General features: G+C 58.6%; 4 protein-coding genes across 4 annotated transcripts; 3 read left to right on the plus strand and 1 right to left on the minus strand.

Annotated features, from left to right (window-relative positions):
- The first annotated feature begins 9,622 nt into the window (after positions 1-9,622).
- Positions 9,623-10,438, plus strand: LOC144094310 (histone H3). The gene has a single exon (XM_077628245.1). It carries the CDS (start codon positions 9,792-9,794, stop codon positions 10,200-10,202), a length of 411 nt encoding a protein of 136 aa, XP_077484371.1. The 5' UTR covers positions 9,623-9,791; the 3' UTR covers positions 10,203-10,438.
- Positions 10,439-10,807: 369 nt separating this feature from the next.
- Positions 10,808-11,639, minus strand: LOC144095103 (histone H2A-like). The gene has a single exon (XM_077628901.1). It carries the CDS (start codon positions 11,502-11,504, stop codon positions 11,130-11,132), a length of 375 nt encoding a protein of 124 aa, XP_077485027.1. The 5' UTR covers positions 11,505-11,639; the 3' UTR covers positions 10,808-11,129.
- A 128-nt stretch (positions 11,640-11,767) lies between these two features.
- LOC144095104 (histone H2B) lies at positions 11,768-12,497 on the plus strand. Its single transcript, XM_077628903.1, has one exon. The coding sequence runs from the start codon at positions 11,788-11,790 to the stop codon at positions 12,160-12,162; it is 375 nt and encodes a 124-aa protein (XP_077485029.1). The 5' UTR covers positions 11,768-11,787; the 3' UTR covers positions 12,163-12,497.
- A 1,767-nt stretch (positions 12,498-14,264) lies between these two features.
- Positions 14,265-20,158, plus strand: LOC144094311 (histone H4). Its single transcript, XM_077628247.1, has 2 exons — positions 14,265-14,283; positions 19,557-20,158. Exons 1-2 carry the CDS (start codon positions 14,265-14,267, stop codon positions 19,847-19,849), a joined length of 312 nt encoding a protein of 103 aa, XP_077484373.1. The 3' UTR covers positions 19,850-20,158.
- The last annotated feature ends 200 nt before the right edge of the window (positions 20,159-20,358 follow it).

Here is a 20,358-nt window from a genome sequence, read left to right on the forward strand (position 1 = left end):
GAAGAGCACAGTTTTTTTTTTTTCGCTTTAAATGCGGGGCCTCATGGAATTCGGGGTCAGGTATGCTCGACTTTGTGCCGTAGTGCGTGCAACAACAAGTAGGGTATGCGAAATGCAGAGCTTCGCAGTTGCGCATCACTCGTGTCCGCCTGCGAAATGATCACAGCTCGTTTGAATGTCGCGGAAAGAGCGACTGATAATGTTGGCTACCGCTTAAAAAAAGGGGGGGGGGGAAATGCAAACAGAACGATTCGCCGAAGTCTGGTTAAGAGCGGAGATGCGAAGGTCCCTCTTTATTTTTTGGCCCATCGTGTTCTGCGTTGAAATTTTTTTGTGAAATGAAGGGCATTATAAAGTAGCCAATTACAGTTCCTACTCCCAACGTGACAGCGGCGGCGAGTTTTTTTGTTTTTTTCTTCTCCCGCACCAAGTTTACCCAACTCATCGGCGCAGAGCTGCGTTCCGAATCGAAATATTCAAGGCGGTGTAATGATTGCACTGCATTGCGTTTGGTCCAAAACCGTTACAGTTTTTCTCTATCGTAAATGTGGGGCGCTTTCTTGCCTGCAGGACATGTGGCCAGGTAATGCTATCACATTATTGAGCCCAAGTGTGCCATAAGGCTGTGCTAGTCAGCTTTACATGTCTGTGGCAGAAACACTGTTGGCGAATTTCAGCAGCCGTGCGCGCGTCAAAGAAAAAAAATTGGACGACTTGCAGCCATTCCTTGTATGCAGAGCGCCTCTCATAATCTGAAACCTGGAGGTAAACACACCTGGCCGAGAGACGTGCGAAATGGAGCATCGTGTTTCGTTTCCTGAATAGGCCTTTGTTCGTCAAATTGGGCTTCCAGAGTGTAACTCCAGATAAAAAACACAGGAATGAACGGGACGGACAAATTGCAAACCATTGCAGCACGCGAACAGCCCCTGCCTCAAGTGAAAAGGGGGAAAAGAAGCACACAGCTTGGTTGTCTGCATTCCAAGTGACTCAATGATTGGTTCTGTAGCGTGTTCCGCTGACCTGGAACAACATTGTAATGCTGGGGGGACTTAACTTTTTGTACACGACGGTGCGGACGTTCTCGTCACAGTCGACTTTAAGGAACCTGCAGGGTGGGATGAGCCGCCGAATGCCTCTTTAGTCTTGAGTCATTTTTTTTTTCTCCCCAGTTATGAGTACAATTAGATGATTTACCATCCCACTGGTGCACCGCTACAGACAGTTGTCCAAATTCATAGGAAGCGTTATTGCCTCCGACTGCCCAGTCGCTGTCCAATTTGTGTTTGCGACGATCACTTGCAGTGAATTATTATTATGAGACCACATTGTTGGAGCAGGTTCAATTCGTGAGTTTTTGACAGGCAGTACAGACACCGAAACGTACCTGTGAATAATAGCGTGCAAAAGCACTTCTCCCATGGAAACTGGAATATGCAGGATCTGTGTGGGAGCCTCATTGCAAAGAAAGGATGTAATGGAATAATACAAACGAGAGGACCCACCTTCCCTACTAACGCCTGAGAATGGAGTGCGCACACAAGAGCACAGGTGTAAAGTCAGTCGTCTCCAGTAAAGAGGAAAATTGGACTTGAACCTTTCCCTTAGGCCAATATTTTGTGCCACAGAACCCGACATGAATAGCTTTCTTTCTCTGCTTGCTGTAAAGGAGTCGTCTGAAAAGTTTCTAACGACTATGCAAAAAATCTAACTCTCTCAGGGTGAAAAAGCGCCGCGGGAAAAATCCACGTATTCATCATTTACCCGAGTCGGTTTTTGCTTCGCGCGGCAGCAGCAGTCGACTGCGCGACGCGGACTCTGCTGTCTCGGAGGCGGGTATACTTGCGCAGGCGACACGAAGGGGGCGCCGCAGCCCCGCGCTGCGCCGACTGTGTTGCGTTGGCAGGGAGGGAGGAGCAGCTCAGCTCCGGGCCTCAAGTATTCCGTTGCGTGGCAAGCGTTGGGCGCTTTAATGGGGGCTCGCACCCAGGCCGGTAGACGTCCTGCGCGAATTTTTGTTATTATTTTTGGTTTGCAAGCTAGAAGCGTCGGAACTGTGCCCGCAAATTTCGTTGCGGTGCGGCCGTAGCAGAGCGCTATTCTACGCGGGCCCCTACAGATATGCACATCCTGGCCTATGCTATGCAAGGAAAACGACAGGGCAGTGGATATAAAGCACTTTTCTTTCTATTTTTTTCAATTGGCCGCAGTCAGTTGATCTAACCCAGGCATGCACTTCCGTTTGTTTCTAAGGTGACCGCAGGAAGTACACCTCAATTACGGAGAGATGGGATGCATTCTTTACGCGCGCTGCTCTTGCTCACTAACCTTGCCTGCCTAGTACTCGAAGCATATTGTCCCGCAGATGCAGGAGAGCTTTTAGGCATTTATGCGCGGCTTCCGTGCACTGCACTGTGCCCAGTTCTTTCTGTGCAGTAAATAGTAAATTGGTTCATCTCTTGCGGTGGTTTGCGAGCTTGGCGCCCGGGGAGTTTTTTTTTTTTTTCGCAATCCCGTTGCTCTTTGTCTCCAAGACAAGAAAGCCTCTAACTGATAGCGTTGTGCGCATACCTATCCAGCGAAGCGCATGAACTTCGCAGGCGGCTGTGAGAAGTAGTGGGTCTTCGTTTTGCTCCGCACTTTTGTCTTCTCCGCTGGCGTTGAACCTTCTATGATTGCTTTCCAGTAATGCGGCCTAACTCGGCCAACAATCGCCGCTTTTTTTTTACACGCGCGACAGTCTGTTCTACACCAGTAACGGCACGTGCTTTTCAGGCATGCGGCGGCGACACACTGTAAGGTATCCACATCCAAGCTTGGGAAAGCAGCCACAGTGCCTGGGCAGGGAGAAAAAGTGCCTTTTATAAAATTGCACGCCACCACTTTAATCTTTACACTCGCCTCTCACATTCATTCGCTCATGCCGACCGCAGTGCACTTAACAATTTTGGTTGCTGCCTCCTTCCTTTGCCTATTGAAATGAGCCAACAAACAGCGAAAATAATTACTTTCTCCTCCTCAACTAAAGTTCAGTTCTATACTCAGAATGTCTCCCGGAGCATTCATTGCTTGCTGTCGCGCTAGTAGCTTCGCCTTTCTTTTCGAAAGACTCATTGCCCGGTATGTCCAAGAAGACAAGCTCGTTGCAGTGCGCTAACGCCACACGGAACGACCCGCAACCGCGTCGACACCCTGGTGTGGTGGCAAAGTCGACGCTGCCGCGTACGCCCGGCTCCTGCCAGAGGGCTGCTTTTGCTGTGCGGGCAAACCTAAAGGATAGGCGCACCGTAATCTTGCGCTAGACCACGGTTCCACACCCACTTGTCTCACCTTTGCCAGGCGCGAAACCAACGCGCGCTCGAAATATATATATATATAGTGATTATTTATTTAAAATAACAAAAGGAAGGTAAAAGATGTTTGCTCACCCCGGCATCTGCCATCACTAAACGGCGGCACCTGAGCTGGGGTAGCGGAAATATAGGATAGCAGGCAGTTTGAAGAAGTGAAACAAAAGAGGTGAGGGGATAGCAGGAAAGAGATAGGGGTGAGGGCATATATACACTATTTACAAGTAAAATGTTCCGTCCGCCCGCGTTCAGCCGCCGCGGCCGCCGGGTGGGAGAGGGGGGTGTCGCCGATGAGGAGGCGGCCTGCTTCGTTGGGCAGGAGGCGGCCGGCTGCGTTGGGTCGCCGCGTCGTCTCCAAGGGGGAGGTGTCCGTGACGTCGCCGCCAGGCGCCGCCTGGAATGCAGATGGCTGCGCGCGTGCGCCCACAAACCGAAACCATCACGACACACGCGCACAGCACTTGTTCACAACAGCTGGTGTGGGGCGGCCAGCTGTTTTAAGCGTCCGAGGTAGCACAAGCGGAGCGTTCCGTCACTGCCTAACACTACCTGGCGCAGAACAGACGGGACGTCAGGCCCGTCTGTTCGAGAAAAGCACACAAGCTCACCATTGTTCGCTCACGGGTACGCGCACTGCCCTGCGGCCACAACAGCGTCTTGAGCGAGTCTGGTAGGATGCCCAGCGCCCTGTAGGCCGCGAGCATATCACGACGAGCGTCGGCGAACGCGGTGCAGCGAAGTAGCAGATGTTCCAGTGTCTCCACTGCACCGCATCTAACACACACTTCGCTCGTCGCTAGTCCGTGGCGCACCCGTCGGTCCCCAGGCCACACGCAGCCGATGCGCGCGCGGAGGATCATTGCGCGTTGCGCCCGCGAGAGGGCGCGGCAGCCGTTGATGCTTGGAATGCGCTCACCTCCCGCGATGCGTGGGTCGGGGTGCTGCTGTCGGAGATGATCGTGGATGACCGCTCGCACGTCCTCCAGCGCTAGCGGGGGATCGCTCGGAGGTAGTTGATGTGCGGCGGTCGCAAGTTCGTCGGCCTCCTCGTTTCCCGCGATGCCGCAGTGACCGGGCACCCACTGCACGCGCACAACACATCCTTGCTGTGCAAGGCGCTCGATGTTTGCGCGAATGCCGCGCACTAGGGGGGTACCGCGGCCGATGCACTGTAGGCGGGTGAGGGCGTTGCGGGAGTCGCAGAGCAGAGCACTCCTGGGTGGCGGAGGTGCGATGGAGAGCAGCAGGTCCAGGCCCAGGTTTATCCCCATCAGCTCCGCCGTGGTAGAGGATCCCAGGAAGTTGGCGTGGGTCTGGCTGTGCAGTCGCAGGGCTGGGATGGTAGCCGCCGCTGCGATGGAGCGGCTGTCGCGGACTACTGAGCCGTCTGTGTACACGAGGACATGGCCCTGAAGATCCTCGTGAATGACGGCTCTGGTCAGCTGCTGCACAGCGCAGAGGGGCGTGCTCCGCTTTCCCGCGATGCCGACGATCTCGTGCTCTATCTCCGAGGCAGCAGGCCATGGCTGGCAGGGGCCGTAGGGGGGGGCGGCTTCTGTCAGGCGCTCGTAGTCCAAAAGCGCCGCACCCATTTGCGAGCGTGGGTGCGTGCGCATTCGTTGCAATAGCGGGCCGCCGTCCGGTGCGCGATGCAAACGGTCAATGTGGTGCAGTGCCCTGCGCGCCGCTTGGAGCTGAAGCGGCCATGCTCCTGCCTCGGCCAGTGTTGCGGCGCACTGCGAGTCCTTCGGCAGGCCGAGGCACACGCGCAGGGACTTGCGGTGCTGGAGTTCAAGCTTCCTCCAGCACGGTTTGCGCACCGAGACGAGCGGCAACGCGTAGAGTGCCGCCCCCAATGCTGCGGCGTTGTATAGTCGCAGCGCGGCTTGCTGGCTGATGCCATGGCCTCGAGCGGTGAGCTTGTGTACGGCGGCGGTGATCCTCTTCATCTGCAAACAGGCCTTGGTCGCCGCGGGGCGGAAGGAGAGGCGCCAGTCGATGTCCAAGCCAAGGTACCGCACCGATTTGCGCCAAGGAATCGGAGTCCCGCCCAGCGACAGTGGCGCAGGGCGCGCGCGCGAGCGCGAAACGCAAGCCATGGCTACCGTTTTGCTCGCGCACAGCGACAGACCTATGCCTTCCAAGCGGGCGTCGATTGCTGTCAGCGCTCCCTGAAGACACTCCCGCACGCGGAGCGCCTCGCCCGGTGGCCCCCGGCACCACAGCGCTATGTCGTCCGCGTATATGGACATGTACACGTGGTGTCGGCCGCTCGCGGGGAGGCAGGCCGGCACCACCGACATGGCCACATTGAACAGAAACGGTGACAAGACAGAGCCCTGCGGCACGCCCAGTTCCACCGGACGAGGCTCGGAGAACTTGCCCCCTACTCTCACGCGCATAGTGCGCCCCGTCAGGAAGCCGCGAACATAATGCAACAAGCGCCCGCTCACACCGGCTCCTTCGAGCGCCGCGAGAATTGGTGCGCGGTGGACGTTGTCAAAAGCGCTCGAGACGTCCAGCAGCAGCAGCAGCGCGACCTGTTTTGCCGCCCTGGCGTGCTCCAGCGCTGTGACAACGTCCGAAATCGAATCTGCCGTGCACCGCATCCCGCGGAAACCCGTCTGCCGCTCGTCAAACAAATCAGCATCCGCGGCTCGCTCGTTCAAACGCTGCAACGCCATATGCTCCATGAGCTTACCCACTGCCGATGTTAGTGCCACTGGACGGTATCCGTTCAGCTCCGTGGGTGGGCGCCCAGGCTTGCGAATGGGACAGACGACCGCTGTGCGCCAGTCCTCCGGTAGTTCCCCGCGTTCCCACACCAGGTTGATCTGCTGCAGGAGGATCTGTCGTTGCCTCGCATCCAGGTTTCGTAGCATTTGGTAGGTCACCCCGTCCAGGCCGGGCGCCGACCGACGGCGGCAGCGCTGCAGCGCGTTATTCAACTCCGCCGCGGTGAACAGGGCGTCGCAGGGGCCTTCCGAGGTGACGGGGGAGGGAGGGGCGCCGCATCCGGGGCTCTCGAGCGCAGCTTTGCTAGCTGCGCCTGCGGGGCTATGCGGCGCAAACCGGTCGGCGAACCGCTCAGCGAGCTCTTCGTCGCTGAGCCCGCTGTATATTGCCAGTGCAGCAAGCGGCTGCGGGTTTGCCTGAGGTTCCGTGATGCGCCGCAAGGTGTCGAATAGCCTCCGCGAGCTTGCGTCTTCCTCCATCCTTTGACATAATGAAGCCCACTGGCGACGGTAAAGTTTGTTGGAGTGGCGCCGCGCTTTCGCGTCCAGGCGGTTGTATATTGTCCAGTCGGCGGCCCTGTCGGTCCGTCGTGCCCTTCGCTCTGCGCGGTCCCTTTGCTCGCGCAGCTCAAGCAGTCTGTTGTCTGGTGCGGGCTGGCCCGCCCGCACCTCTGCTTTTCGGGTTGCTGCGAGGGCACTTCGGACCAAGCTGGTGAAAAAGGGCGCGCCTGAGGCAGCCGCCTCGTCTACAGCCTGCCTGAACGCGCTCCAGTTCACGATGGAGTAGGTGCGTTTAGCGCGGGCCTCCGCCGCAGTGGGTTCGATCAGGATGGAGAAGTGATCCGAGCCCCAGAGAGATGGTGATCGGTGCCATGTCGCCTCAATGCCTCTGGATGCGAAGGCAACGTCGATGCAGGAGCCTGGTGTTCCGCGTCGTCGGAAGGTGGGCTCGCCGGTGTTCAAGGCGATGAGTCCCAGCTGCGTTGCTGCGTCGTGCAGGTCGTCTCCTCGCGCTGAATGGTGGGCACTGCCCCACGCACTGTGATGGGCGTTAAAATCACCGCAGATGATCTGGCGTGGGGCACAACACGAAGACACTGCACGAAAACACAGCGCGTTCCACGCGACAGCTGGGCGCACGTAAACACAAGCCACCGACGTGTCAACACCACCGACGCGCACTGTCACCACCACGCACTCCTGAGCATCGGTTGTCGCCGCCGCCGAACCGACGAAAGTATGTTTCACATCCCGCCGCACATACACCGCACACCTCGATTTCCCAGGCCGATGGGAGTGGTCATCACAGGGCACTGCAGCACAGGACTTCTCCTCACATTTGGTTGGCGAGTGGTAGCCGATGTATCCGGGTAGTCGCCTTTGGGGCTCCTCCTCGTGGACCCGCACGTACGTCTCCTGCAGCGCGATAACCTCCGGTGCGCTTTCCGCGATGCGCACGCGGAGTTCAGAGTACCGCGCCGCAAGGGAGCGCACGTTCCACTGCAGGACTGTGGGGATCCGAGGCGAAGCCCGGCGACTAGCCATGATTGTTGGCGTCCTGTAGAGGAGAGCCTGCAGCTTCTAAGCAGGCCCGGCGTCCGTCTGAGCCCTCCGGGAGCAGCGAGCTGAGCGCCCGCAGTGCGAGCTTCAGCTTCGCGATTTCGGTGTCGCGTGCATCCGGAGGCTGGCCTGGGAACTTTGCTGCGGGAGGAGGCGGTGCCTGGCGGGATGTGCGCGGGTCCGGTCTCTGCCGGCCCCGCTGCAGGGGCTGCTGGCTGTGCTGACTGCGTCCACTGGACACCACCTGCGCATATGAAAGAGCGCCAGGCGGTGAAGTGCGGTGCTGCTGGGTGGCCTGGGGCGCCATTTCCGCTGTCACCACGGCCCGGACCGCGCGCCGAGACAGTGGCACGTGCGAAGTGGCGAGCAGGGTGGCCACATGTCTCTCGCGCTGCCAGTGGGGGCACGCGGGGTCCGTGGCCGCGTGTTGCCCGCCGCAATTCAGGCAGCGCGGCTTGCGGCTCGGACAGGCGCCCTGATCGTGGGGGCCCCCGCAGCGAATGCAGCGGTCTGGAGCACGGCAGGCTCCGGTGGTATGGCCCAGCCCGCCGCATTTACCGCACTGCAGTGGTCGAGGTCTGCAGGCTCGCACAGCCAGGCGCCTTCTGCAAATAGAAATGTGTGCCGGTGGCACCGGCGCCGCAAATCTGACAGTCAGGGTGCTGTCAGACAGCGACGCCGACACGATCGGCACCGTTGATTCGGTCGCGGCGAGCAGCTCGGCCACCGTCCGGCGTCCGTCTACCCCGAAAACGAGGCCGGAGCAGTGGTTGCGGGGGGCTGGCTCCCTTGCGGTGACTGCCACCCCGCGGATGACAGAGAGAGCGAGCAGCTCGCGCAGCGTGCCCGCGTTCGCGACGTCCACGGCCACAACACCGCGCCGAGTGTTGGCGCGGACGGCCAGGACACCAGGCCGTGGTCCCAGCTCCTCCGCCAGCTCCCATCCCTGCTCCCGGGAGAAGGCCGCGTCCCGCTGGGCTGGCCGGTACAGGACGGTCCCGTGGACGTTGTTGGCGACCTGCACCGCAGTGGCAGCCCTAGCGAGGGCAGCCCCGCGTCGCCGCCGCGCCCGAGGGGTCACCTGCTTCCACGGGATAAGCCGCTCGGGAGCAGTTTCGTGCTGAGCCGCCCCGGCCGCCGGGGCTGGAGAGGGGGTGACGCCGGTGGGAAGGCGGAGGGAGAGAGCGTGGCCCGGTGCGCTCGGCTGGTCCCGGCTGCGCTGGGTTGCCGCTGCTTCTCCAAGGAGGGGGGGCGCCGCGGTGCCCGTGACGTCACCGGTGACGTCGGTGGAGTCGCCGCCGCTGGGTGCCGCTTGGAGCGCAGGTGGCGAGGGGGGGCAGCCGGTTCTGCTGCAGGCCGTCTGGAATGCGGGAGGCGAGGGGAGGCGGCAGGCAGCAAGCCGCTTGTCCCGTCCACGTGCTTCGCGACTGCTGCGGCGGCCATGGCTGCCTTCCGTGCCGCTCGCTGGGGAAGGCGAGCGATGGCGCTTGCGGACAGCACTCTCGTCCATGGCCTCGGATTCCGGGGCCAGCACCTCGACCACGCTCTCGGCACCGGTCTCCGGGGCCCCGCTGGTGTTCGCGGGACGGTCCGCCGTCGCTGCCATGGCCGCAGGTGTCGGTGCAGCAGTAGCACGTGGTGCCTGCATTCCAACAGGGAGATGCGGGGCCTGCACGAGCGCGGCCGCCCGATCAGGCGAGAAGCCCGCCTGCTGTAAACCCACGATCGCTCGCTCCAAGGCCACCAGCAGCGTGCTCAGGGTGGCGCGGTCACGGGCACTGTCTCCTACGCTCCACGAACGCGGCATCCTGCGCATCGTGCTCGGTGCAGCTGCCCTAGCATTTTCGCACGTGGGCTCCATGGTGGAGCCCCCAAACAAAAAATAGGCCTATCGGCCCCACCGCACCAGCTTCGAAAAATACGTCCTCTCTCTTCGGAAGCCAGAGGGAGAGCCCTCGAAAAGTAGTATTTCCAGCATTCTGGCGGCCGCCGCAGAACGGAGGGAAGCTATCGGTCCGTCAGCGGGGACCAATCGGGTCGGAGAGAGGGCGCGAGGGAGCAGCGCCGCCGCGCGGCGCGGAACACAGTCTCTCGCCGCCCGTCTCCGAAGGCAGTCCGTCCGTTACCAGCGTCCGCGTCCGGCACCATGGCTCGCACGAAGCAAACCGCGCGCAAGAGCACCGGTGGCAAGGCCCCCCGCAAGCAGCTGGCCACAAAGGCTGCTCGTAAGAGTGCGCCAGCTACCGGAGGCGTGAAGAAGCCTCACAGATATAGGCCTGGCACCGTGGCACTTCGTGAAATTCGCCGATACCAAAAATCGACCGAACTTCTCATCCGCAAGCTGCCCTTCCAGCGCCTGGTGAGAGAAATCGCTCAGGACTTCAAGACCGACCTGCGCTTCCAGAGCTCGGCCGTCATGGCACTTCAGGAGGCCAGCGAGGCATACCTGGTCGGTCTCTTCGAGGACACCAACCTGTGCGCGATCCACGCCAAGCGCGTCACCATCATGCCGAAGGATATCCAGCTGGCGAGGCGCATCCGCGGCGAGCGCGCCTAGAGCGCAGTGGCGCCCGGCACTTGGCGCCGCCGCCGCCGCCGCAGCAACGCATCACAACGGTCCTTCTCAGGACCACCCAAATGTTTGCTTTGGCCACGGGCGCACGAAACCGAGCTCCGAACCCGGCCGGTCCCTCTCTCTCGAACACTGCGTTTCGCAGCTGCTGGAAAACGAGGTGAGTTGTTGAAAGCCATGGCCCTGGCGTCTTCCGCGGGCTCGCGCTTGTAAATAACATCATTGCACAAGTCACGCGCGCGCGCCCAGTTTTGTGGGGGTAAATGCGGCGCTGGGCGCGCAAGTGAATGCAGCACGCGCCGCCTACATTAGGTGCACCTTGATACGCCGCGTACGTATTTATTGCTGTGTGAATAGTTTCTGTCGATATTACCGTCCGCTCACCTATTTTATTTCGTGTCTGCATTCTGCCTGCTGTGGCTTATTTCCGCTGTCCCAGTTCACGTCCTTCGGTATCTATGGCAGATGCCCGCGGTGGCGAAAAAAAAAAAAATCCCGTCCCTTGTTCTCTATTACTGTCTCAGTAAAGCCACTTCGTCATTCTCTCTAGCGCTGCTATGTGAAACCCCTGCTAGGGAACTGCCAAAAAAAAAAACAATGCGCTGGTCATGCCCCTTATTAACGCTCTACTGGCCTCCTGCTAGCGACTGGGCCAGGAAAAGGAAAGGAAGAAGGGGCCGATAAAACTAAATAAAAGCCAACCTGTGTGCGGCGCGCAGTGAGGCAAACACTTTGAAAAAACAGCCAGCGTGAGAGGGACGCAGCGGTCCAGAGCAAATAAAAAAAACAAAACCCAAAGGTATCACACAGCGAGGCCCCGCCGTGGCAGGCAGTTGGTTGGTCCTGATAAGGACCGTTAGTTGGGCGCTGCTGATGCGGCGGGCGCGCCTCCACAGACGTGCGGTAGACCGCTCACGCCTTCTTCTCGGTCTTCTTGGGGAGCAACACGGCCTGGATGTTGGGCAAGACGCCGCCCTGGGCGATGGTAACTCCCGAGAGCAGCTTGTTCAGCTCCTCGTCGTTTCGGATGGCCAGCTGCAGGTGGCGCGGAATGATTCTGGTCTTCTTGTTGTCCCGAGCAGCGTTGCCCGCCAGCTCGAGCACCTCGGCGGCCAGGTATTCGAGGACGGCGGCCAGGTAAACGGGGGCGCCCGCTCCGACGCGCTCCGCGTAGTTGCCCTTACGCAAGAGACGGTGAATTCGACCCACGGGGAACTGCAGTCCCGCGCGGCTCGAGCGGGTCTTGCTCTTGCCCTTGGCCTTGCCTCCTTTTCCGCGACCTGACATGGTGACTTCTGTTGTACGCTCGAGAAAGAACGGGGAACGCCGCGTGCGAGAACAGACAGGAACGGGCTGCTGCTTGATACTACGAACCTCGAGAGCGCGCCGCGATACCGCGACGGGAGCGCTGGAGGGAGGGTGAGGAGGCCGCGACGCGTCGACCAATCGCGCGGCGGCCTGGCTCCGGTCGCTTGAACACCACGGTGCCAGTATAAAAACGCCGCGCGCCCCTGCGCGCGCGTTCTTTCGACACCGTCCGTCTCCCCGAGCGCAGTCGTAACTGATCGTCATGCCCCCTCAACCGTCGGGAAAGGCCGTGAAGAAGGCCGGAAAGGCGCAGAAGAATGTGCGCGCAACCGACAAGAAGAAGAAGAAGCGCCGCAGGAAGGAGAGCTTCTCCATCTACATCTATAAGGTGCTCAAGCAGGTGCATCCGGACACTGGAGTATCCAGCAAGGCCATGTCCATCATGAACAGCTTCGTGAACGACATCTTCGAGCGCATCGCGGCCGAGTCCTCTCGCCTGGCCCACTACAACAAGCGCTCGACCATCACGAGCCGGGAGATCCAAACTGCGGTGCGTCTCTTGCTGCCTGGCGAGCTGGCCAAGCACGCCGTGTCCGAAGGCACCAAGGCTGTCACCAAGTACACCAGCTCCAAGTAGGCGGCACATCGCGCTCGTCGCCAGTCGTCCCCCCCAACAACCTCAACGGCTCTTTTCAGAGCCAACCAAAGTGTTTGCATCGTCGAGTCTGCAGGTAGCGGCGCGATGCTCCGGGCCCCTTTCTCTCTCTGTGTTTTGATTGTTTAAGTTGTTTTCTTCATTAGCATGTAGCCTCGAGAAATGGATATCAGGCGGTTGAAATAGCAGCGGTTTTGCTTAGGCAGCATGCAATACAGCCAGATTGTTAAAGAACAATATTTCGAATTAGTTGTAGGAGAACTGTAAAGGAAATATATATGTATGTATGCATGTGAATACTCATCCGCATGAGCACGTAAGAGAGAAGAAAAAAAAAGAAGCTTCTACCTATTATATGCTTGCTTAAGTGTGACGGCAGGAGGTAATTTATTGCGGAATTCCCCCGGTTTGGGTTTGTGTGGATATTTGGCCTTAAGAAGAGGTTATCGTTTCGTGGCCGCAACACGTGCCTGCGGACGTCGGGGAGGCCACTGTGTTCCCTCAGTCTGTTCTTAGGAAATTCGAAAGGAAAACAGTTTGCCACCCGTGGCGTGCCCCATCTGGCCAGCGGTATTCGAAGGGAGGGAGGAAGTACTTACGTACAGCTGTAAGGGTTACATACACCAATGTGCAGGACGTAGAACTGGGCAGTACAGTGCGGCGGACGTAGCTGTAGCAAATCAGTCCGCAGAGAAGCCACGCTTCACACTGGCCACCGGGCGAGCGCGCACTCGCAGAATATGAAGCGCTACAAGCACAATTTGCTGTGTCGTTAGTAATGTGCGTGTCCCCCAGCGCGTGCGGCGCGCCCGCGTTTTTGTTTTCTTTTTTTTTCCCCGGTAAGAACGGCGAAAAATTCCGACGCTGGCAGCTGTTTGGTACCTTCTTTGGCTTCTTGCGGCCGATGCTGTCGTGCCAGATAGAGCAAGTAAGTCCTCGAACACGAGCAGATTATCGTATCGCGCGTGTGCACAATAGCCTGGCAATGGTCGGAAAACTGAAAGCGACGCTCGCACAGCTCGGGTTCGATCCAGCGAGCCGAAAGTGGGAAGAGAGGTGGTGAGACATTTGTTCTATGTGGCTGGAAAATTTTAAAGCTGTGCATTGGTTACTTTTTGAGATAAACGTATTTCTATGTAGTCCGCAAGAGAAACTGGTCGTTTCTCGGCATCCTGGCGACCGGGAGAGGAGGGGGAGCGAGGTACGTGCGCCGCGAACGGCCGTAGTCGCCCTCTCAAGGGCCCGCTCCGATGTGGTCACGGACACGGTGAAGTGTGTGCGGGAAGTTGGGGACACACACACACGATAAGTGAGTGCTTAATTTCCCCTTAGCAATGCACGTTTTGAGAACGGGCAGGTTTTGAGGACAAAAAAAAAAAAACCGCTTCTGCAGCTTCACAAGTCGCGAAACCCGCTAATTGTTGGTAGCGCCAGCAATGACGGTGTCCTTGGTGTGTCTTTAAGGGGCGCGCGATTTAACGGTGTAAACTCTCCCCTGCCAGTGGGGGGGGGGGGGGCAGCAAACAGAAACCACGCGCACCTGTTTGCTTGCAACGCAGGCACGCACGAAAAAAAAAAGACTGACAGCAGCAACGACTAGGCATCAAGTATTTTTTTTTTTCCATGCAAACGGAGCAGGCATGACCAAATATCGGTTATACAGCCACTATTGCGAAGTATAGGAGGTGCGCTTCGTTTTCCATTGTTTGCTATTTCCGTTTTTTTTTTCTTGCGCGGTGGGGGGTCGCGTGATGCAGAATGGGGCAGTCTTCGCGTTGCTTGGTTGTTTACGTGTGCGCCTTGATGCGGTCGTTTTGGCTACCTTGCTGGCGGCGCGGCAGCCCTCCGAGAGGGCTCAGTAGTGCTAGCGAGCCGGCGCTTGCGGAGGCGGACTCTCATTGGTCGAGGCGCCGCAGCGAATGGCGGCTTCGCGCTGCCAGCACCACAGGCCGCCGAGCGCCACGAGGCCAACATAAGTTGGGGCCAGTATCCCCCTCCCCAGAATATCCCATAGTACCAACCACCACCACCACCACCATTCCCCGTTCTCGCCTCGGAGTGTACACTTCGTCGTCGGCACCATCATGTCTGGTCGCGGAAAAGGTGGCAAAACCTAGTTCCACGGCACGACGGATTGACGACGAGGGTCCCGCAGATACCCGGCGGTTGAGGATATCGTCGCATGAATTCGGCAAGTTGGCCAGGTGGCATCTTCCCTTCCTGTTGTTAGGTTAGGCGCGGTTTGGTTTTCTTGTCGGGTTGTTGTGATCTCGTCGCGCTGTCGCGTGAGTGATTGCTCGTGTTTGTAGAGAGGGCGGACTTCGTGTCGCCGCTCCGTGCGGCACGCGGGGGCTGTGAGGTGCGATTTCTCGTGGTGGGCTGTGCATTGCGCGTGGCACCGCGATGGCGTCAGCTAAGAGGCTGAAGCCTTTTACCTTTTTCGGGCGTGTGCCGCAGGGCACCACGACCCTTGAACTGACCAAAATTTTGGTCACCCGTTTTTCGAAGACTGAGTTAGGCGGCGTCCAGGATTTCACTGGGGGCAAGTTCGAGATTTTTTTGAAGACAAGAGCAGCGGTTGAACGGTTCCTCTTGGATCCCGTCGTCGAAGTGAAGGGTACGGCAGTCACGTTTGAGTACCGCGGAACGCGAGCCAAGCTCATCAGGGCCTTTGGCTATTCTTCCGAGCATCATGATGTGGAGCTTGCGACCGCCCTGGCACCATACGGCAAGATCTTGAGCGTCAGCAGAGAGTCCGTGCCCGGTTTCCCGACCGTCACCACGGGTATCCGTCGCGTCAAGATGGAAATGAAATCCGCAGTACCGAATTTCCTTGACGTGATAGACACCACGGTGCAACTCGAATACGAGGGCGTGCTGCGCGTTTGCCGCAAGTGCGGCGCTCAAGGCCACATGGGGGCAAACTGCGACACCGCGCAATGTAGCCGATGCGGCGCCTATGGGCATGAAGTATGTGAAGCTGCTTGCCCCAAGTGCGGCCAGGACCATCCCGTCAAGGACTGCAGGAAGCGTACGTTCGCATCCGTTGTGGGTGGAGACGAAGAACATGAGGAGCCGGCGACAATATGGGAGCAGCCCGCGCTGGTGCAGCCGTCGAACGCCCTCAGCGCGCAAACATCAAGCGCAGACAAGGGTAGCTGCGGCGCCAGCGCTCTATCCTCCCCGCCTGAAGACGACCGTGAGCCGCCAGCGCCCCCTGCGAGCACCGAGGCGACGCTCGAGCAAGATGTTGTCGCGGAGCGCCACCAGGTGCCCCTGGCTGCCGCCACCGCGGAGGAAACGATTGCGCCCGCCGAACCAGAAGAGAGCCTCCCCGCCGCCGAGGAGACCGACGCAGAAACCGGAATGGAAGTGACGTCCGCTCGGGCAAAGCGCAAGCGCAGCCCACGGAAACCCAAGAAAACAAAGAAGAGTGAGCCATCTAGCTCTTCCAAGTCATTGGATAGCGTTCCGCTCACTAAGCGCGCCTTCCTGAAGAAACCGACCCTGAGTGAAAGCAGCTCCGAAAGCGACGACGACCAAGAAACACGCGACCCCTGCCAGTATTGTAACAACAAAACATGCGATTGTGAACTCATTTCGGACAACTCGTACGAATCCACAGAGCGGTCGCCTCCCTCCTCTCCCGCGGCGGACGACACCGAACCCCAAGCATGAAGTGGCAGTGCGCCCCCCACTTCCTCCCCAGCCGTATCCTGGCTTTTTCGTTGATTATTGCTACACTGAACGTTAGAGGCTTCACCAAAGCCGCTAAACAGGCTGAAGTTATTCAAATGGCGCGCAACAAGCGCATCGATATACTGGCGTTGCAGGAAACCTTTATCCATAGAATAGACCAAATCGAAAACTTCGATAACAAATTCCGCACCAAATCTTACTGGAGCTTCGGGAGGAAGGGCTCGGGGGGAGTCGCCTTGCTTTTTCTGCGCGACACCGGTCTCGCGGTTTTACGCCACAACCGTGACAATGCAGGCCGCACCATCGCGGTCGATTTAAACAACGGCATGAGGATAGTGAATGTCTATGCGCCGTGCCGCTACGGACAGCATACTTTCTTTGATAGTCTAGAGGAACAAATGGTCGGTCCCACTCGGGTCATTCTCCTGGGGGACTTCAACTGCGCGTTGTATGCCGAAGACCGCCGCTCACTCAGGGGCACACCTCGTCGCCTCGGACGCGACCTTCGGGGAGCTCGGGTGCTGGGGGCTCTCGTGGATGAGCTGGGTCTAATTGATTGTTGGCGAACCTTGCAGCCTGGGCGCGCGGGCATGACCTGGACGGGTCGGGGCCTCGAGAGCAGGCTTGATCGCGTTTACGTGTCAGGCGCACTCGGAGGCGACCTTCAGTCCGTGTGGGTCTTCCCCACGGCGCTGAGCGACCACAGGCTGGTGGTGACGAGGCTCTGCGCGGCCGACTTGGCTCCCCGCGCAAAGGGCTGCTGGCGTCTCAACTCGCGCCTCCTTGAGGATGAACGCGTCGTGCAGGATGCACTAGTCGTCCTTAGACAGCATCTTTCTCCCAATATGTCCGGGAGCGCGTGGGACCGAATGAAGAGCGAGGCAAAAACCGTTTTCCAGGACTGGGGGGTGCGATTGGCACGCGAGGCACGGGCGGAAATCCGCGTCGTGTCGGATGCCATTATCGTGCTGTCCAGCCCACTATCGCAAGGGCCAAGCATTGCTCCAACGCTGGTGGCGCTCCGAAAGGAATTACACCAGCTGCTTAACAGACAGTGGGATAGACTGCGCGCAACCGCGCGCGCTGAGCGGTGGGAATGTGAAGCCTGGTGTTCTAGGCACCTGCTACGTCGCCGTCTTAACAAAAAAAGTGACACTTTGACAGCAGTGCAGGACCCCACTTCCGGAGCCATCACTTCGGCCCCGGAGGAGGTATTGGAAAAGGCGCGCGAATTCTACTCTGAGTTATATGCAGCAGAGTCATGTGATGGGGGGGAATTCGTGCTTAATAGCCCGCAGGATGCACCCACTGTCGATGATACATACCTGACAGGCGAGGAATTGCTAGCAGCTCTGAATGAGATGAAGCCGAACAGATCTCCCGGCACAGATGGTCTCACGCCCGCATTCTACAAAAAGTTCTGGCCTATGATCAAAAAACCCTTCGCGGACCTTACTAACCGGCTCCTAGACGAAGGAAAACTTAGCCCCACGATGAACGAGGGTATGATCACCCTGCTATGCAAAGATCGAAACAGGGCAATGGACCTCAGGGCGTGGAGACCCATAACACTGCTCAACTCGGACTACAAGATAGTCGCCAAGTGCTTGTCCATGCGCCTAACACCGGCACTCGCTAGCATTGTCGGGTCGCAGCAGGCTTGCTGCGTCCCCGGCCGCTCAGTGCAATTGCATGGCATGTCACTCAGGGATCTGCTGCTGTGGATGAGTTCACGGAACTTACGGGGTATGGTCCTTTCGCTCGACCAGGAAAAAGCATTTGACAGGCTGTCACACGATTACCTGATGCGTCAGTTGGAGCAGGCGAAGCTAGGCGCGCCGCTTATTGCGATGATACGCGCCATGTACGCGGAGCCGCGTGCGGCGGTGATAGTGCAGGGGCGCATTTCAAACCAGTTCGCGGTGACGCGGGGCGTCAGGCAGGGGTGCCCCCTATCCCCGCTGCTTTACGTCATCGCGATTGAGCCACTGTTGCAGCGCCTCACCACCGACCCTCTGATTGGACGAACCGTGCTCCCCGTGGGCCCACCCAGCATACCGGTTTTCGGCTACGCAGATGATGTCACGGTGGTCGTGCCGGACGCGAAATCTGCAGAACGAGTTTTGGCATTGACTGCAAGTTACTGCGCAGCAAGTGGGGCGCGCTTAAACAGGGGCAAGTGCGCCACTATGTCCCTCAACTGCGCAAACCCTTTAGTCATCCCAGGTGTACAGTCGGTGACAGAAGTACGTGTGCTGGGGTACTACTTCAACCAGCACGGACCCTCGAAGCGGAATTGGGATTCCACTGTAGAAAAAGTCAACACAAAGATGACAGAAATGAGAGTGTTCCGGTGCCCAATCACCGCTCAAGCGACCATCGTGCGGACCCTGTTGATGGCTCTGATCAGCTTCACCGCCAGCATTCTGGACGTACCTGCAGCCACGCAGAGACAACTCAACGCTTGCGTCTTTCGTTTCTTGTGGCAAGGCGCGCCCGACAAGGTGAAGCGACAGGTGGTGAGGTTGCCAAGAAAGACGGGCGGACTTGGGGTTCCTGATCTTGGCGCGCTCGTTAGAGCATTACATGTAATGTGGACTGCTCGCGCCGTGGCGTGTGATATGCCTCTAACTAAAACACTGACAAGCTATTTCCTGTCAACGCGGCTGGCAGTGTTCACGCAGAGGCCACTGTCACACAACAGCCCTCGTGCTGGAAGCGCCCTCCCATTCTACGGCACGGCGGCGAAGGATTTGGAATGTATCAGGCAGCAGCTCGGCGACGAAGCAGAGGGAGCCGCTCTAAAAACCCTGCTCGCTCTGCTCACCCCGCCCCTCCCAAGACACCTGTTGAGAGACTGCATGCTGTTTGAGAAGCCAACGTGGTCACTCATCACCGGCCATTTTCTCGATGCCCGACGCGCGTCTTTTATGTGGAAGTTCGCCCGCGGCATACTGCCAATCCGACGCCGAACCTTCGTATCTGCAGCATCTGGCCTCATCAACACGTGCCCCTTCTGTGGAGTAACAGAGAAGCCCGAACACATCTTTTACGAGTGTCTGCTCCCCTCCGCGCTCCTGGGCCGCCTGCGCGACTTGTTTTCACTGCCGGGGATCCCCTACTGCTCGGTGAGATACCTAAACCCACTACCGAGCGAGGGACGCAAGCAGTTCGCGTTGGCCATCGTCGAGGTGAACTATCAAGTTTGGTTGGCTAGATGTCGTGCGGCCTACACGAGCAAAACACCGAGCCTACAAGAAGTGAAGGCAAAAGTTTCAAAGGAACTCTGGTTCCACCTTGAAAGAGAGAAGCGACACCTGACCAGAGAGAAGTTTGTTGAAGAATGGTGCAATCCACGGATAATCTTCGAGGAAGAAGGCACCAAGCACCTCAAGATCAAGTATTAGAAGACTTGCTCGCGTCGGGCTTTGATCCACCGGGGCGGTGCGAACACGGTGCACTGGCATCACACGCACCCCTCGGTGGAGACGAGCCTGATTGCAAGAGCCCCATGGCCGGGAAACGCCCGCTCCCCAAAACAAAAATCCCCCCTCACCCTTGTGGTGTGGGAGGCCTTGCCCGGGGTTGCGCTTGAATGATGATGGTTGGTTGAGATCTGAACTCTCACAGGGGGACAGCACTGTACCGCTGCCCCCCCTTCCATCTGACAAGGCAAGGTGGCAAGGGACTCGGCAAGGGAGGCGCGAAGCGCCATCGCAAGGTATTGCGAGACAACATCCAGGGCATCACCAAGCCCGCCATCCGTCGTCTGGCGCGCCGAGGCGGTGTCAAGCGCATCTCGGGCCTGATCTACGAGGAGACCCGCGGCGTGTTGAAAGTGTTCCTCGAGAATGTGATCCGGGACGCCGTCACGTACACGGAGCACGCTAAGCGCAAGACTGTCACCGCCATGGATGTGGTCTACGCGCTGAAGCGTCAGGGCCGCACTCTGTACGGCTTCGGAGGCTAGTCCGTCCACCGTGTGCCGTCTGGACTTCGGCGTCGTGCAAGCACCCTTCTCGCGAAAAACAGCCCTCTTTAGGGCTACCCAACTGCTGCATGGGCAGCCGCTGGTCATGCGAACCAGAGCTCCGGTTCTCGTGTGTCCCTCTCTCCCCTTTGTTTTGCTACCGTTTTCTGCATCCGTTTTTCCTTTCCTTGCGGCCTGCCACAGCGAGCGGATCACGACCGAACGGCAACCAGGAGTGGTCTCAGGTAAGCAGTTCCGTTCTTGACTCTGTGCAGTAGCGCGTGCAGTCAGTACTGTGAGTGTCGTCCGAGGGAGCATGCTCGCTGTTTGCCTAGTCAGTCACTGTCAAACGCAGTGGACGGAGTAAAACAAAGTGTGTGCTCGAATTTGCAAAGTCTTTCTGCATTGACCGTCTGGGATTCAAGTGAGGCGGTGTTCGAGAGGTGACCGTTCCAGAAGAGCACAGTTTTTTTTTTTCGCTTTAAATGCGGGGCCTCATGGAATTCGGG

This window comes from Amblyomma americanum, chromosome 6 (genome assembly GCF_052857255.1).
Source record: "Amblyomma americanum isolate KBUSLIRL-KWMA chromosome 6, ASM5285725v1, whole genome shotgun sequence".
Classification (NCBI taxonomy): Eukaryota; Metazoa; Arthropoda; class Arachnida; order Ixodida; family Ixodidae; genus Amblyomma; species Amblyomma americanum.